We start from the raw sequence: 18,905 nt of genomic DNA on the forward strand, positions 1-18,905 counted from the left end.
GAGTTCCAGGATGGCCAGGTCTAGACCGAGAAACCTTGTCTTGAAAAAAAAACAAAAACAAAAACGAAAAAAAACAAAAGCAAAGTGTAACAGACACAATGCTGCATACACCAACCTGAGACATGCCAGTCTTCTAAGAGATTCTTGGGATGTTTCCCCTGTACTCACCTTCTAGAACGACAACCTTGAAGATTATATGAGGTGATTTGGTCCTAGATACAGAAGAAGGGAACATGAAATTTATCTTTTCCTTGTGTTGTTTCCTTAAAATTTTTGTTGTGGAGTCTTCTTAGGGATACAACAGGGAGAAATAACAAAATATACGTATGATTTGGGCTTTGAGAAAAGACAGCACTTACAAAAAAACAAAAAACAAAACAGGGTCCCACTGGCTAGCCTGGAACCTTAGTATGTAGACCAGGCTGGCCTCAAGCTCACTAAGTATCCACCTGCCTCTGCCTCCCCAGTTCTGGGATTAAAGGCATGTGCCACCACCCCCAGATATGATCACACTTTTTTAAAAATAATTTTTATGTTCACTGGTGTTTTGCCTGCATGGATGTCTGTGTAAAGTGTCAAGCCCTGGAACTGGAGTTATAGAGAGTTGTGAGCTGCTATGTGGGTGCTGGGAATTGAACCTGGGTCCTCTGGAAAAGCAACCAGTGCTCTTAACTGCTGACCCATCTCTCCAGCCCCATGATCACTTTTGAAAAGTCTCTTATTTTAGCCCTTCATTTCCTGATTAAAAAAAAAACAACTATTATATATTGGATGCATCTAAGTCATTCAACATAGTATTCCCATTAATAGAGTTGTGAAGGAAGAGTTTAGCCAGAATGACTTCCAACAGTAATAACTTCATTAACAATTAAGATGATTTAATAAAACAGTAAAAAATACCAGATTTTTAGACTGTTAAAATGGGACCTTAAGATGGTAATATGTATCTTTTTTCAATAGCATAGGCTTTCTGAGGCCCTTCAATTCTTGGTTAATACTGTCTGATTTTTGTCTTGACCCTTGACTATACCTCAGAGAGAGCAAAGGCTCCTTGCTATGTTTGCTGGTTCTTTTCAGTTCTCATCTATGTGGCTTTGCTTTCACACAAAGCTGACTATCCTCTACATTTTTTCAAAATCACAAGTGGTTGTCCTGCTTAATTTTTCACGTGTATGCCTGGGGTTAAGATCTTTAGTCTCATGGAAACATCAGTGCTTGCAATGTTCTTTTACGCAGTTGTGAAGGGAATGAGGCCAGCCTTGTAATAAAAATTTGCAGAAGATACTGAGCACATAAATTAACAGACCAGTATAGCTCATCCTTCATGAACCAAGGGGCAAAATGGTAGAGGAGTAAGTACAGACTTAGTGATAAATAAACAGGCAAACATGGATCTGAATCCAGTGCTGCCACCACCAACTGGCTTCAGGCAAGTCACTTCATTTTTCTGACCCACTGCTACCTTCAACATGATCTGAGGCTTATTCCACCTACCTTGTAAGAGGTCTTTATAGGGGTCAGTAGCAAAGCAGACACATTCTTTAACACATAGTAGGTATTCAAAAACAATGATTCAAGAACCCCTGGCTTGACTTAGGTGACATGTGGGCATACCATCTGATACAGAACTCTTTCCAAACTGTTAACATTTATGGAATCTTCTTTTGAATGTCAATTTAATCTTTATACTTAATAGTTTGTAATTGTGGTAGTTTTAATTGTAATATTTTCCTTCTAAACTATTCTCTTTGGGGAAGTTTTTTTCAAAGCTATGGAAGCAAGTCTATGGTTTTCAGTGTGCTTTGTTGTTTTTTCAACGACTACAAAATTTCCAGCTTTTCCAACATCTATGATAAGAAGATCTAATTTTCGTTTGTTTTTTGTTTTTTTGAGACAGGCTTTCTCTGTATTACTTTGGAGGCTGTCCTGGAACTAGCTCTGTAGACAGGGCTGGCCTCGATCTCACAGAAATTCACCTGCCTCTGCCTCCTAAGTGCTGGGATTAAAGGCAAGAGCTACCAATGCCGGCAAGAAGACCTAATTTTTAAAGATTGTCCTAGAGTGGCTAATGGACACTATAGAGAACTGTGTATTTATTCATGTATTTGGGCTGTTTAAATATTTCTGTAAGTATTAAAACTTTTTTTTTTTTACTATAGGTAAAACTGTCAGCATCTACTACCATACCTGCCTTTTTCAATCTGATCATTTTATTCACAACAATATAATCTAAAGACAAAATGCCCATAGTCACTGATGTTTTTAACAGCCAGCATAAACACAGTAGAAACTGCCCTGGGCAAGGAATTAAGAGACTTGAATTGAAGCCCTGACTTTATCACTAACTTTGTATGATGTTAGGCAAATCATTTAACTTCTTTCATTTGTCCAACAATGAAATGAATACCATTTCAAGTTATTTTTCTGCCCTAAAATTGCTATTGTTAATTTATTATTATTACTATTTAAATAGTTGAAACATCTTGTGGGAATTGTGTTAAGCACCAAGTGGATACAGAAATACCTACTGCAATTTCAGGTTGTGTTTTCAAGCTATGACCTGGAGGCCACCTGGATACAGATGATTATGATTCTGTTTAAATGGAGTCCTGTCCTTTCCCTGCCTAAATCAGTCTTCTAAGGTCAGGCCGATTCCTGCATTTTTCACAAATCCTTCAAGGATTATACTGCATCCTAATATTTGAGAAACACTGGCTTAAAAGGCATGTGACCAAAGAGAGCAAGGCTACTGCATGGCTTAAATTGTCCAGCTTCTAGCATATCTCAACACAGTGCCAATCAATGTATCAGAGACTGGAAGGATATTGCCCATTCAAGACAGGAGTAACTTTGCTTTCACACCTTGCCTGATACTTTCCATAACCAAACATAAGACAGTGCTACTCAAGTCAGACCATGACTTTTATGACAACAGCTTAAAAAGGACTACAGCTCCCTTCTTACTAATGGTGAGAGCTGAGCTTATGATCTCTGGCTGAAGGAACAACAATAAAATATTTGTCTCCTCCACCCCATTACTAGAACAACTCATCTGTGTGATTCAAAGAACCACAGCCAATCTAAGCCACATTCACCTTCTCATTCTATGGACAGACACTGCACCAACCTAATGAACTCTTCTGGACAATGGAAGTGACTGAGCTTATTCCTTTTCCTTTGCTTTCCAATGCTGAGGATAGGAACAAAATAACAAAGACACATGCTGGAGATTTTAAATTCATACAAGTAAATAAATTACAAAGAAGTTATAATATTTTTCTAGAATTTCACAACAAAAATCTCACATGAGATAACTTGTGTAATTTTAACAGGAAATTTTAAAAAAGATATTTTGTTGCAAGAGTATCATTTATGAGAATAACGCCATTATCTGTGCTCAATATTTGACAGCAACTTTAAAGGCCAAATGTACTGATAAATGAAGATGAACTTTCTTTTTTCAACAACTGGTGTGCCAACATCCAGCTTCTGGGTTTTATTTAGTACTAGTGCCACAGGTTTTTCCTCATCCCAACCATGACTCTTGTCAAATGTTCACAAAATTCATACCAAAATCAAAAAAGAGGAAGGGAGGCATGGAGGAGTGGTGGAAACAGGGATGGGAGAAAGAACAAGAGCCACATGCAAAATGACCAGGAATACCCAAGCTCAGTGGCACAGACAGCAGGAGCAAAGGAATGCTGACAGAACGATGCTGCATGGTCGAAATGGAGATGCCCGGATGATGCCAGATGGCCAAATACTTGGGTCACATATGTGTTCACCAACCTATAAGAACAAGATCTTGACCCAAACTTATAAGATCTTCTAAAAAAGAAAATACTTCACCTAAATTGAAGTAATTCATAAGCCAAACACCAGAAGAGTTCCTTATTTGATGTAAGTTGTGCCTAAAACTTTGGCTGATACAAAGAGACCCGTCCACTAAGGCACCCTGAGGCAATCTGACAATGTGTTGGAGAGAACTTTGTTGTCAGGACCACATCATTATGAGAGTACAGAGAGCGAATCACCCGTAGAGGACTGGCTTCTTTGGGTAAACAGTCAACAAGCTCACTGCACTGTTTGTCAAATCCCAACAAGCGAATCCCATAGCCATGTGGGGAAGAAATCATTCGTCCATCAGGGCTGAAGCAAAGTTCTTTGATGTAGCCCCTGCCTACATTGGCTTCTTCGATGTAATGAGTCAGACGCAGGGAACAGCGAGGTGAGACAGGTCGCACTGGAGCTCCTTCTTGGAATTCATAGACACAAGTCCACTGGAGGAGAAAGAAGACAAAACAAGGTCATAGGTCCCCAAGTAGTTCTGCAGAGATACTCTTGATTTCTGAGAAGCTCAACAGAGAGCCAAAACCACACAAGTGTTGCTAGAAATAAGTTAGATGAATATCACCCCTCTTACCTAATGTGTACTTCACCCTTCTTTATCTTCATAAGCTAGAGTTGTTGTGTGCTATAACGCTTAACGACCTCTTGTTCCTGAGGCTGGCTAGGACTTCAGGAGTAATACATCTCCTTTTTTGAGGGCAGCAACAATCCTGGGCCCACAGTATGTCTGTCCTCTGCATACTTCAAAGGCCTTTCTGCCATCCTTCAGTTTGGTCTGTAGAGCCAGTAAACTCCTTTTAGACTCCTGTGGCTACCACAGTGGTAAGATGCTAAGGTCTTTGTTTTGTTTTGAGACAGGGTTTCACTGTGCATCCCTGGCTGTCCTGGAACTCACGTAGTAGACCAGGCTGGCCTTGAACTCACAGAGCTCCACCTGCCTCTGCCTCCTGAGTGCTGGGATGATCCTAACTCTTCCTCCAGGCATCAGTTTAGCCCCTTTCTTTCTCAGTTTCCCCTGGATTTTTAAGAGACAGTGATGATAACTATCTTACTAAAGCCTAAACCTCACATTTAGTTAGCTTAGCTGAACAACTTGGTGTAACATGTAATATATATGGTTTTTCTTGTTTCTTTTCCATGATGGGGGCAAGAATGGGGGCATATCAGCTGATGGTGGTCTTTAGGGCACTTCTCAGCTCACTACACCACAGCAGGAGAGGAAGAAGAGACTGTAAAGGATAAAAGCAACAGAGGGGGAGGTAGAGGAGTTGAAAAGCAGGGTTCTGGTAGTATGCCCTGTGGGCAGGGACTGAGCCTGAGGTCTGCACACAGGGCAAGGACAATTTTTCCCATGAGCCCTACTGAATGGGAATCGCTGCAGCCTATACCTCCTGATCATCAGTGTTGCTTGAGCACCGAAGAAGGGTGGCCCAGCCTTTGGGATGCAGCTGTAAGGATGTGATGCAGTTTCCACGGTCTCGCTCACCAGGAACTTCAGGGGTTAAGACTTCAAGACTATTTCGTGGTGAAACTCCTGAGATACAAAAAAATTAAAGATTTTGGATTTTTGTTATCCTAGGACTAAGGCAGAACCCTGGCAACCACCTTCTTGCCTCCATCCCTTAGTTTGCTCCTTATATTATACTACACGTAAAAACATGGTTGGCTTCCCTAACCCCAATTAATGTGAATTTTGCAGCAGGAATAACAAGTGATCTGAGGCATGAAAGCTGAGTGGGGTCTTTTTTCAATGGATCTGTATCTTAAAAGGCTCTTTAAGGGTTGGAGAGATGGCTCAGAGGTTAAGAGCACTGACTGCTCTTCCAGAGGTCCTGAGTTCAATTCCCAGCAACCACATGGTGGCTCACAACCATCCGTTATAAGATCTGGTGCCCTCTTCTGGTGTGCAGATATACATGGAAGCAGAATGTTGTATACATAATAAATAAATTTTTAAAAAAAGGCTCTTTAAAAACTCAAGTCATGTGCATAGGAGGAATCTACAAAATTAAGGTCACAATTCTCAACTCAGAGCACTTACTGGTCTATAGACCAAAGAAGAAAATACTTGGGAGTCCAGGACTGCCTTTTAGAAAAAGATCATGATTTATGGCCCCTAAGGACAGGGCAGATGCTCCTTTATACTAGGGTTAACACACTCATCCAAAGTTGAAAATATTTAGGGTGTAATGCATTCAATACACCCAACCCACTGGACACCACAGCTCTGAGACAGCTTGTTGTACAGTATTGGCTATTTATTTTTATAATGGTGTGGCTGATTAGAGGATGCCCTGCTACTTTCCAGAAACATGAGAAAAAGTTATGTATATTGCTCATTGGGGAAAAGATCAAAATTCAAAATGTGAAGTTTGGTTTCTGTTGAATGCATGCCACTTTATACCACTATAAAACTGGAAAAATTATAAGTTAAACAACTGCAAGTCTCTATCCATACTAAAAGGAGATATAAAACAAGGGTGATGGGCTGGAGAGATGGCTAAGAGATTAAAAGCACTGACTGCTCTTCCAGAGGTCCTGAGTTCAATTCCCAGCAACCACATGGTGGCTCACAACCATCCGTTATGAGATCTGGTGCCCTCTTCTGGTGTGCAGATATACATGGAAGCAGAATGTTGTGTACATAATAAAAAAAAATAAAAAAATAAAAATAAAAACAAGGGTGAGAGACATCTTCCTGGTGACTCTACTATAAGCTGCACCATTTCCTTTAGCCTAGTTCCTAATATGCCACTGCTGTTCATCAGAATATGTAGGAACCATTTTCACAGATGTTATAAGAAAGCAGCCTAGATATTTAGTATCAAGAGAAAAAACTTTGTTGTTGCTGCTGCTGCTGGTTTTTGAGATAGGGTCTCATGTAGCCCAGGCTGGTTTATTAGTCCCTGTAGATGAGGATGATCTTGAACTCTTGATACTCCTGCCTCTCGCAAGTGCTGGATTATATAGGCTGTGCCACCAGGCATAGCTCTGCATACACTGATTTAATTTTCACGGCATCCTTGTTTAGAATCTCCATTTCTTTTATTTTTTTTTTTAAGATTTATTTATTTATTATGTATTCAGTGTTCTAACTACATGTTGCCCGCATACCAGAAGAGGGCACCAGATCTCATTATAGATGGTTGTGAGCCACCTTGTGGTTTCTGGGAATTGAACTCTGGTCCTCTCCAAGAGCAGCCAGTGCTCTTAACCTCTGAGCCATATCTCCAGCCCCCTAGAATCTCCATTTTTTCTTTTTTTTCTTCTTTTTGTTTTTCAAGACAGGGTTTCTCTGTGGCTTTGGAGGCTGTCCTGGAACTAGATCTTGTAGTCCAGGCTGGTCTCAAATTCACAGAGATCCACCTGCCTCTTCCTCCCAAGTGCTGGGATTAAAGGCATGTACCACCACTGCCCGGCTAATCTCCATTTCTTAAATACAGTTCCCAACTAGACGAAATTAAGGTTGGGCCAGGGCAATAAAAGCAATGCTTCCATCAGAGGTTAAAGCACAAGATGGTTGGCCTTCTCAAATGATGACTGATTATTGGTTTTGTTTTTATGGACTAAAACTAAACCAAAGAAAGCTATCTGGCCAGGTGTTGGTGGCGCACGCCTTTAATCCCAGCACTGGGGAGGCAGAGGCAGGCGGATCTCTGAGTTTGAGGCCAGCCTGGTCTATAGAGCGAGTGCCAGAATAGACTCGAAAAACCACAGAAAGAAAGAAAGAAAGAAAGAAAGAAAGAAAGAAAGAAAGAAAGAAAGAAAGAACGCTATCTGATAGAATCTATTGCTGTAAGGTTGGAAACCCAGTTTTTAACGTACCTTCTCGTTGAGAGGCTCGTGACATGTGTTTCTCAGATGAGTTAGAATCACTGTGATGACAAGGGGAACCAGAAACTCTAGAACCAGAACTTGATGAAGTGGTCAAATCTTGAAAAGAAAACCAAACAATAAACCTAGCATAGCTCCTGTAGTATCTTTTAATTTTTTTAATTAACTAGTTGAGCTTTTAAAATACACCTAAAAAAATGTGCCAACAAAAACTCATGTAAACTGGACTATAACTAAGATGAAGACAGAACAGCTCTTGGTTCTGTTTTGGGTCTACATTCTTTTTAAAACCTTCTATAGTAAAGACTTGTGTGAAATAAGATAAAAAAATCAAATAAGCATGCAAACATCTTTGCTTACTTAACATTTCTAACATAGAAGAAAAAATTAAAATGTGTGGGACAATGAGTATCAGCTACCTGAGTATGTTAGGTTACTTCACCCTGCATTCTGGCAGCTGTGCACTTCCAGGGAGTCCTTGACAGCCTGACTCCCTATGACTTTTCTATTTATTTATTTTTTGAGACAAGGTTTCTCTGTGTAACAGCCGTGGCTATCCTGGAACTCTCTTTGTAGAACAGGCTGGCCTTGAACTCACTGAGATCTGACTGCCTCTGCTTCCCAAGTGCTGGGCTTAAAGGCATGTAACCGCTCGGCACCAACCGCTCGGCAACTCCCCGTGACATTTGCAACTAGAATCACCCTTAGGAGACTGAACAGCTTTTTGGGTTTTCAGTCAAGAGTGGACAACTTGAGGGGCATTATTCACACACCTCTAGTCCTAGTACTCGGGAAGCAGAGGCAGGTAGACCTCTGAGTTTGAGACTAGCTTGGTCTACCTACTGAGTTACAGGACACCCAGGGCCACATAGAGAAACCTTGTCTCAAACCTTTAAAAAAGTGGCCAACTACATCTTTTAAATCACTTTCTCATTAAGTTTAAGTTGATTATTGCCAGGCAGTGGTGGCACACGCTTTTAATTCCAGCTCTCAGGAGGCAAAGACAGGCCGATCTCTGTGAGTTCCAGGCCAGCCTGGTTGACTGAGCAAGTTCCAGGACAACCTCCAAAGCTACAGAGAAAACCTGTCTCGATAAAAAGAAAAAAAAAAGTTTAAGTTGATTATCAATGTTTAATTTTTTTTTAAAAGGACAATTTTGAACCTAAAAAGCATCAGACTTAAGTAACTATTGAACTTTGTAAGTTGGTAAAGGTTAAAAATTCTAAATTAGAAATTTAATACAATTATACTTGCATTTTCCCAATGGATTAAAAAAATTAAAAATCCTACGGCTACTTATTTATTGTGTATGCCACAGCATGAATGGGAAGATTAATAGACGATAACTTGTAGAAGTTGAATCTCTCAACCACATGGGTTCCAGGGATGGAACTCAGGTCAGGCTTGGTAACCAGCACCTTAATCCACTGAGCCATGATGCTCTCTGGCTAGTGGAAATCAAAGAGTTTTTTGAGCTAAGACTTTTTCTAGAGGTACAAGTTAATGTTGTTGGAGGTACACGCAGATCATCACATGTCCTTGGAAAGCTACGCGTAAGCTTCCTGGGGAACAGCTTTAACCTCTTCACTAATTTTTTTTTTTTTTTTTTTTAGATTTTTATTTATTTATTATGTATACAACATTCTGCTTCCATGTATATCTGCACACCAAAAGAGGACACCAGATCTCATTGTAGATGGTTGTGAGCCACCATGTGGTTGCTGGGAATTGAACTCAGGACTTCTGGAAGAGCAGTCAGTTCTCTTAATCTTTGAGCCATCTCGCCAGCCCTCTTCACTAATGTTTTAATCAGAACGTCTTACCTGAACTTGAAGTAGTTCTTCTTGCTCTCAAAATGGGATAGCTGCCTACTTCTAAAGACTTAGTTAAGTCCAGATCGTGCAAAATCAAGAGATATCCAGAGGATGTTGAGATCAACATTTTGGAACAATCTGGTGTTAATCTCATTCGCATGAGAAAACGTGTATGAAAGAATTTCTTATGTGGACACCCATCTTCTGTACACCTAAGAAGAAATCAGACCAACACAGTTAGTGTTACCACAGGTATAATGGCTCTCGGTACCAGTCCAATTGCTTCACTCTTAAAGCAGAATGGAGAACCGATGAATACTTCATACACATACTTATGATGCTTTACTTACCACCCCATCCTAATCTCCGACCCTCCTATTGAGATAATTTTCTGAGTATACCTTTACAATTTTTAAGCAAACCTTTATTAAAGTAAACTCTCACACCTTTCATTCTTTTGAACGAAGGTTTCACTGAGTAGACAACATAAGGATGACAATGGCTCCTCTGTGAATGAGAGGAGACTATTTCACAGCTGCTATTGCCAGTCTGCTATCAGCCTGTTAATTAGGATAAGATATTTTTTTTCTCCACTTCCTTTGGTTGATCTTAGAATCCTGCAATTTTACTTTGACACATAAGAATTTAGATTTTAATTTTTCTTTATGGAGATTCACAAGTGTTTCTAAATCTTACTATATGTATTATTCAGACATTGAAAATTTTAGTCATTATCAACATTGCCTCTCATCCATTTCCTCTGTTCTGCAGACCTAGATGTTTGGAACATTCACAGTTGATGACTCTGTTCTTTCGTCTTTCTTATCTCTCCATTTCTCTTTGTTGTGTTCTGGGAAACTTTTTAATTATCTAATTTATTATTTTAAATTGTTTGTGGGGGGAAAATCCTCAGCACCTCTAGCAGGCTAAGCATGCACTCTACTGAGACACAACCCAACCTTTTTTGCTTCCTTAATTATATTTGGTTCTTTTTCAAGATCTGTCTGCCTAGTCTCTTTAATAGATTTTCATTCATTTTTAAATTTCCTTTTTTGGTTATTATAAAAGTCGTGAACTATATAATAACCACACTTGTGGAGGACAACCTGCAGGAATTGGTTCTCTCCTTTTACCATGTGGGTCCCAAGGATTAAAACCTTGTGGCAGGTGCCTTTACCCATTGAGCCACCGTGACAGCTAAATAAAACACATTGAGAATTTTTAAATGAAGAGCTGTGACTCATTACCCAGAGACTGAACAGTATTAGTTCATTAAAAAGCTTCTCTTTCTACTGTATCTTATTTTTGCTTCAAGCACTCAAGTATTATATAAAAGAGAATATGGGTAACTAGTTACTATGTTTTATTCTCCTTATGTTGTCTCTTTATCATCCTCCAAATAACTTATTTATGTTTCCTTTATTACAAGTTTTTCTCAATCATCTGATTATCATTGAATGCCTTCTCATAGTTTAAGAGCAAGGAATTCAAGCCACGGTGAACACTGAGTACAGGGTAAGGTGAAGCCATTTCTAAGGAAGCTCTTAGTGCTTAGATCTTTGGGGCCAATAGAAAGAAACTAAAAATGTCTGAGCTCAACATTCAGTGTGCATTACTACTCAGTCACCTTGGTTTTGGCAAGGCACTGAAGCCTCCAACTGTTTCTGGCATCTTTCTTCTTCTTCTTCTTCTTTTTTTTTTAATAGATCCAATCATGTCCATTTATTGACTAAACCAATCATGGGCAAAGACAAAAGTAGCTTTTGGGACAGGTGCCTGGGGAAGTGTGGGGGAGGGGGTCACTTGTAAAACTCATGTTCCTGCTCATCTTTCTTGATCACGGTCTTGTAGGCTTTCTCGAAGTCCTTACATCTGTTGACAAACATGAGAGGCATCTTTCAATATGGCAATATTTTCTATATTGCCCTCTTTGCAGAAATAGAAACTTCCACAAAAATGATGCACACTGCCCATTAGGAGTGGTGGAGAGTAAAGCTGTAAGTTCTTAAATATTTCTCATGCAAATCTCCACTTTAGCTACCCCTTTCAGTACAGGATACCCAGAGTTACCAATTCCTAGGGTTTTTGAAAATTCTTGGTAAACTAAAGTTTTAAACTTTTCCTTCTGCAACTTAGGATTTAGTTTTCTTTTTTAAAATTACTTTTTGTAATTTTAAAATTTGTGTGTGCGTGTGTGCATCATATGGGTACAGGTGTCTGGGGAAGCCAAAAGATGGTGTTGAATCCCCTGAAGCTGTAGTTATGGCAGCTGTGAGCCACCTGACGTGGTGCTGGGAACAGAACTCAGTTCCACTGGAAAAGCAGTAGGTACTCTTAAACCCTGAGCCATCTCTCCAGCCCTAGGATTTCGTCGTCTTGAACTTCTTGAATGAAACTGCCATTGCTAAACCAATTGCCATTCATCTACCTGCCTCCCAGCTTCTAAAATTCTATTGTCTAAATTCTTCTATTTTCCTATCATTAAGTTTATGTCTGACCTACTGCCTCACCCACTTTGGTTTTGAGACAGGATCTCACTATGTAGCCTTTGACTGACCTGGAAATTATTATGTAGACTAAATTGGAAATAAACTTGATGAGATTCTACTACTTCTGGGATTATTATAGTTTTTTGAGTCTTTTTATCTATAGGCTTTATTTACATATTATAAAGGCTTAAATGTAGGTCTTACAATTAACATAAATTTGATTTCTGTGAAATTATATACTGTAGTTCCATGTGGAGTCATACTGTAGTTCCAGCACCTAGGCGGTTAAGGCAAGAGGACCTAGAGTTAGAGACTAGCTTGGTCTACATATTTAAGTTCCAGGCCAGTCTTAGTAACTCAGTGAAACCCCATCTCAAGTTATATATAACAATCTGGGTGTGGTGGCACTAGTTGTAAGAGACACTATTTCAAAAACAAAACCCAACCACCAATCAAACAAATAAACCAACTAAAACTTACGTATTTATATTTGTGAATACATTTAAGTCTATATATGAAACACATACACACTTTATTTCCAAAGTACAAGCATATTTGCCTATATACTAACTCTGGCAGGAAGACAGCAAGCTCAAGGATAAATCAGGCTACAAAATGAGATCTGTCTCAAAATAAAACAACAACAAAAAAAAAAACTTTTAAAACAATTTTAAGGGTACAATCACACAAGAAAATAGGAACATGATGTGTACATTACCTTATATATAGTAATCTTTAGTTGTTTTTGTTTTGTTTTTTTCCAATATAGGATTTCTCCGTGTATCCCTGGCTGTCCTAGCACTCTCTCTGTAGAACAGGCTGGCCTTGAACTCAGAGATCCACCTGCCTCTACCTCCTGAATTCTGGAATTAAAGCCATGTACCACTACCACCCAGTCTTTAGTTATTTTTAACTGAGTAAAACATGGTCTATAAAATTGTATATGAGGGGCTAGAGATATGGCTCATTGGTTAAGAGCACTGACTGCTCTTCCAGAGGACCTGGGTTCAATTCCCAGCATCCACATGGCAGCTCACACTTGTCTGTAACTACAATTCCAGGGCTTCTGACACCCTCAGACATACATGCAGGCAAAACACCAATGAACACAAAATAGAACTAAATCACCAAATAAATAAATAAAATTGTAAAAGAAAATTGTGTACGCTTACGGTATATAACATGACTTTTCTTAAGTGGTGCTAGGAAACAAACCTGGTGCTTGCACATACTAAACCTGTGCTCTACTACTAAGCTACATTCCCAGCCCACAACATGTTTTGAAATGTTTACATTGTTACACTAATAATTAACTTATGTATTACTTTATATACTTTCAAGAATTTAAAAAAAATTCTTTTTGGTTTTGAGACAGTGTCTTTCTACATAGCTCAAGTTGTTCTGGAACTCACTATGTAGACTAGGCTGGCCTTGAACTCACAGAGCTAGGCCTGCCTCTGCCTCTTAAGTGCTGGGATTAAAGGCATGTGCTACCAAGGCAGGGGGCCTTGAGAGGGCTCAGGGATTTTCAGAATTACACACTGTTATTAATTATGGCTACATTCGCTGTCCCTAATTGAAATTTTGTATCTGCTGACCAACCTTTCCTCTGTGCAACAGTTTTCAGTTCCTTAGGTAAATTTCCATTATTCCAATCACTGCTTCTCCAAGTCTACTTTTCTAATCTGTCATTCCATGTTTGGCTTATTTCACTTAAGATGTGTCCACTAGGTTTATCTATGTTTCTGAAAAAGATTTCTTTATTTTAAGGAGCTGAATAATATTGTGTGTGTATGTATCACATTTTAAAAATCCACTCATCTGCTGTACAATGACTGCAGACTTTTAGCAACTAACTTAAGCTCCTCTGGACATGTACCTAGTAGAACAACTGCTTGATTATTATGTGAGTTCTTTTTTTCTTTTTTAGGAAATTCCATACTTTCCCATAATTTATATCTAACAATTTTGTTAATGCTTATTAATTTGATTATTTCTCTGAAGACTTTCTAGGGTTTTTGTTTTTTGTATAGATGAGGGGTTGGAAAGTTATGGCTATGGACCAAACCTGGTCCACTGGCTGTTTTATACAGTATCCATGAACACAACCGCACCAACTCATGTATTGTTCCCATGTGACTGCTCAGAAACCACACACTACCAAAAGCTAAAATATTTACTTGGTCTTTCAAAGAAAGTTTGCCAATACCTGTGAGTCACATAATCTGTGAATAATATTAAATTTCCAATCCATCTACATAATGATGATTTTTATTGTACCATCCTACCCATGACACCAATTAACAACAGTAGTAATGGTGGGCATATTCTCTTTCCTAATTTTATAGAGAAACTTCTGGAGATTTTACCATTAAAAACTGTCCTGAGATACTGAGACATTATCACTCAGTTGTTAGAGCGCTTGTCAAGCATGCACAAAACTTTGTGTTTGATCCCCAGCAGCACATCAACTGGCTATGGATGTGCACATCTGTAATCCTAGGACTCAGAAGATAAAGGTGGGGGGATAAGAAAGATGTTCACGGTCACCTTCAGCTACATCAGAGTTTCAGGCCAGCCTGAGCTGGAAAAATTGTCTCAAAAACAAAAAAAAAAACAAAAACAAAAACAAAAAAACCCCCCAAAACAAAACAAAAAAACTGCTGAATATGTATACTTTGGTGAACTTCTACTTCTGTTTAATCATTTGGTTTTCGTAAAGTTTTATTGAGGAGGGGGCTGGAGAGATGGCTCAGTAGTTAACAGCTCTGGCTGCCCTTCCAGAGGTCCCAGGTTCAATTCCCAGCACCCACATGGCAGCTCACAACTGTCTCCAACTCAGTTCCAGGGAATCTGATACCCTCACACCAATACACATAAAAAATAGAATTAAATAAATTATTAAAAAAGTTTTATTGAGGGATAATTAACACACCATAAAATTCACTCATTTTAAGTGTACAGTTAAGGGACTTAGCAAATTTAGAATTGCACAATCAATACTATATAGCATTTCAACATTTTCAGCATCTTAATAGTCTTTCTGACCATCACTAATAATCATTCCTTGTTCCAAATCCCAAACCTAGGCAACCACTAATCTACTTTTCATCTCCATTATTTTCCTAGTTTATATATGTAGTCTTACAATAAGTGTTTTTTAAAAAATTCTGCTTCGTTTTTACTTTTATATTTAGGGGTTTATCCCTGCTGTAGCACACACCACTATTTGGTTCTTTTTCATTGCTAAATGGTATTTTAAAAAAATTAGATATACTACTTTCTTGTTTTTTTTGTTTTTGAGGCAGGGTCCCTCTACATAGCCCTTGCTGTCCTGAACTCACTATGTAGATCAGGTTGGCCACTGTCTCCCAAGTGCTGGATGAAGAGCGTGCACCACCGTGTCCAGATGCTACACTATTTGTATTAATCTATTTACCACTTGAGAGAGATCAGACTGGCTCCATCTTTGAAGGCACTTATAAAGACTACCACTGTAAACATTCATGTACAAGTCTGGGTGTACATATATATGTTCATCTTCTTGAGTAGACACACTAGGAGGCAGAATTTCTGGGTCATAGGCTAACTATATTTAATATCTCATAAAGCTGGCAAACTGAGCCAGGCATGGTAGCACACACCTTTAATCCCAGCACTCTGAAGGCAGAGATAGGCAGAGTTCTATAAATTGGAGGCCAGCCTGTTTGTTCTACATTGTGAGCTCCAGGACTATGTAGTAAGACCCTATATTAAAACAAACAAACAAACAAAAAAAAAGCAAGGTGGCAAACTGTAATTCCAGTAATGAGAATTCTAATAATGAGGTTTTCAGTAATGAGTTCCAGTTTCCCATTCTTGCCATTGTTATTAATAATATATTCTCAGCCCAAATCTTATACTTTTGTTAAATTTATTCCTAAACTATCTTATTTTTTCTGATACCATAGTGAAATGGAAATTTTTTTATTCTCCTTTGGATATAAAAATACAAGTGGGTTTTGTGTATTAACCTTATGTATCTGCTCATACACAGAAGTATTATTAGGTTTTATATACTAATCTTATATATTTGCTCATAGGTAGAAATACAATTGGGTTCTGTATATTAATTAACCTTGTATACCTGCTCATATATAAAATGCAATTGATTTTTGTGTAATAATCTTTTATCTTGTGGACTTGCTGAAATTAGCTTTAGGGATTTTGTGGACCCAGCACATTTTCTACATAGTGTGTAGATCTTTTGCAACTGAAGACTAATTTATTTCTCTGAAGTTTAGATGCCTTTGTCTTTGACTGTCTGACTGCACCTCAACAGCTAAGCTGTTCCTTAAGTATAATTTGAACAAAGTGGTGCTAGCTCTGTCCTTCAAAGCTTTCAACATTAAGAATTTATGAATTAAGCCATAGATTTTTCATTAGTGTTGTCATGTTGAGGAAGTTCCTTTTATTACTATTTGTAGCACAAAAAAGTTGTTAGTCTTGTTTAAAAAGTGCTTTTCTATCTTCATTAGGATGATTATATGGGGTTTGGACTTTATTAAATATGATGTACTGGTGCTCGCTTCGGCAGCACATACACTAAAATTGGAACGATACAGAGAAGATTAGCATGGACCCTGCAAAAGGATGACACAAATTCGTGAAGTGTTCCATATTTAAAAAAACATGATGGGGCTGGAGAGATGGCTCAGAGGTTAAGAGCACTGACTGCTCTTCCAGAGGACCAGAGTTCAATTCCCAGCAAACATATGGTGGCTCACAACCATCTGTAATGAGATCTAGTGCCCTCTTCTGGTGTGCAAGCATGCACATAGATAACTGTATACAAAATAAATAAAATCTTTAAAAAATGATGTATTACATTAATTGATTTTTGGACATTAAGCCAATTTGCATTCCTAGAATAAATTCTATTTGATTGTAGCACATAGCCCTTTATATATGCTACTAAGCTTGATTTTCTTTTTAAATGAACTTTTCTGACAGTTTCATACAAGTCTATAATGCATTCTGATTACTCTCACCCCACCTTAATTCCTTCCCACCCAATACTAAAAGATATCAGTCAGTAGTTGTTTATCTGATTTTGGAGTAAGGATAATACTAGACTGTGATGGCTATTCTAAAAGGGTATGTTTTTACTTAATTTTTGAGAGCTTCATATAATATATTTTAATCATAATTTCCCCTGGCTGTCCTGGAACTCACTCTGTAGACCAGGCTGCCCTTGAACTCAAGATCTGTCTGACTCAGCCTCCCAAGTGCTGAGATTAAAGATGTGTGCCACCAACACCCGGCTTCAATTCAGTTTCAAGTCAATTCTAGTAATATGTGTCCTGGGTATTTGCTTACCTAAACTGTCTAGTTTGTTGCCAAAAGATGTTCACACTACTCCCTTATAATCCTTTAGTTTCTAAGTATCTTTTATTTAACAATTTTTTTGTTTGCTTTTAAGACAAGGTCTTGCTATGTGTAGCAAGATCATGGCCTCAAACTCATGATCCTTCTGATTCAGCTGACAAGCAGGCACCACTATTTCAATTTCTGTTAAACTGGTGGTGCCATACTCTTTTGTTTTTTTAATTATGACAGAATGTCGAATTTTATAAAACAAAGAATCATAAATGTACCTAGTTTATCTGTTACTATAATTAAACTAATAGAGTATTCAGTTTTAGAATAAACTCAACTTGGTTTTGGCATTTTGAGTAATATCTTCTAGGATATAATTTCTTTTTATTTAGATCACTTTTATCAGTATTCGTATTACATACTGGATTTTCTTTTTTCCTTCTAAAATTATCTTTGCTATGTTTGGCTACCCAAGCCATACTATAATAGCTTTACACAAAAGGCACAAATCCCTTTTCTATTACCTGACCAGTTTAGTTAGAATGTTATTTACAATATTTGATAGAAATCACCTATAAAACTATCTGTGCTGCTTTTATATTAGTAAATAGGTTTTAATTTTTAATAGATACATTTTAATTTTTATCATTTAATTGTTTTAAGATTTCTTTTTTAAAGTTATGAATATACATACTATGTCTTGTGTGGGTATATTCATGTGAGTGCAGTGTCCATGCAAGTGAGAAAAGATTAGCATTGGAGCCCCTAAAGCTGGAGTTGTGTGCCTTAAGCTGCCCACTGTAGGTGCTGGAAGCCAAAAAGATGCTGGGCGTTGGTGGCTCATACCTTTAATCCCAGCACTTGGCAAGCAGAGGCAGGTGTATCTCTGTGAGTTTAAGGCCAGTCTGGTCTACAGAGTGAGTTCCAGAATAGTCAGAGCTATTACACAAAGAAACCCTGTCTCGAGAAAAAAAAAAAAAAAAAAAAAAAAAAAAGCTCACATGCCTTCTGGCTGCTATGAGGTGAACAGTTTCTCTCTTCCACATGCTTCAGCTATGATAGTTCCCTTCACTAAAGGCCCAAGGCAATGTGGATAAGCAACCAGAACTAAAACCCCTGAAACCATGAGCTAAAATAAATTTCCTTCTTTTATTATTTAAAAACAAAACAAAAAACAACAAACAGACGAGGGGGGAGAGACGGACAGAGAGAGAGAGAGAGAGAGAGAGAGAGAGAGAGAGAGAGAGAGAGAGAGAGATTAAACATTGAGCCATCTCTCCAGGCCCCAATTTTTGTCATTTTGTGATGGTCATAGCAAAAATAATGTTCAGTACTGTATAAACACTAGGTAGTTAGAATAAATGTGAGTGGAACAGGGTCTTTGAATGACATTACTGTATAAGGGGAATTCAGCTACTAGATCAAGGGATGAAGAGTGGGTACCAGAAGGTGCAGGATATGACTTAGAGCACGAATATGTATTAATTAGTATGGCAGAAGTTTACTATGTGTGTGTGTTGGGGAATCAAACCTAGAACTAATGCAGCTAAGTATCTGAGGC

At 38.3% G+C, this 18,905-nt stretch overlaps 1 protein-coding gene and 1 non-coding gene across 3 annotated transcripts in view; one reads left to right on the forward strand and one right to left on the reverse strand.

The window, feature by feature from the left end:
* Positions 1–861: 861 nt before the first annotated feature.
* Positions 862–18,905, reverse strand: part of Dcaf10 (DDB1 and CUL4 associated factor 10) — a 41,544-nt gene continuing 23,500 nt past the window's right edge. For both annotated transcript variants that reach the window (XM_027403176.2, XM_027403174.2), the window contains 4 exons: positions 9,507–9,709; positions 7,675–7,782; positions 5,238–5,383; positions 862–4,280 (listed from right to left, as the gene is read on the reverse strand). In XM_027403176.2, the coding sequence (XP_027258977.1) occupies positions 3,912–4,280; positions 5,238–5,383; positions 7,675–7,782; positions 9,507–9,709 (826 nt within the window). In that variant the 3' untranslated portion in view covers positions 862–3,911. The remainder of the gene's footprint in view (positions 4,281–5,237; positions 5,384–7,674; positions 7,783–9,506; positions 9,710–18,905) is intronic.
* LOC113834461 lies at positions 16,547–16,651 on the forward strand. Its single transcript, XR_003482967.1, has one exon. It is a non-coding gene; the product is annotated as a U6 spliceosomal RNA (small nuclear RNA).

The sequence above is a fragment of the Cricetulus griseus genome, chromosome 2, assembly GCF_003668045.3.
Source record: "Cricetulus griseus strain 17A/GY chromosome 2, alternate assembly CriGri-PICRH-1.0, whole genome shotgun sequence".
In the NCBI taxonomy this organism is placed as follows: domain Eukaryota; kingdom Metazoa; phylum Chordata; class Mammalia; order Rodentia; family Cricetidae; genus Cricetulus; species Cricetulus griseus.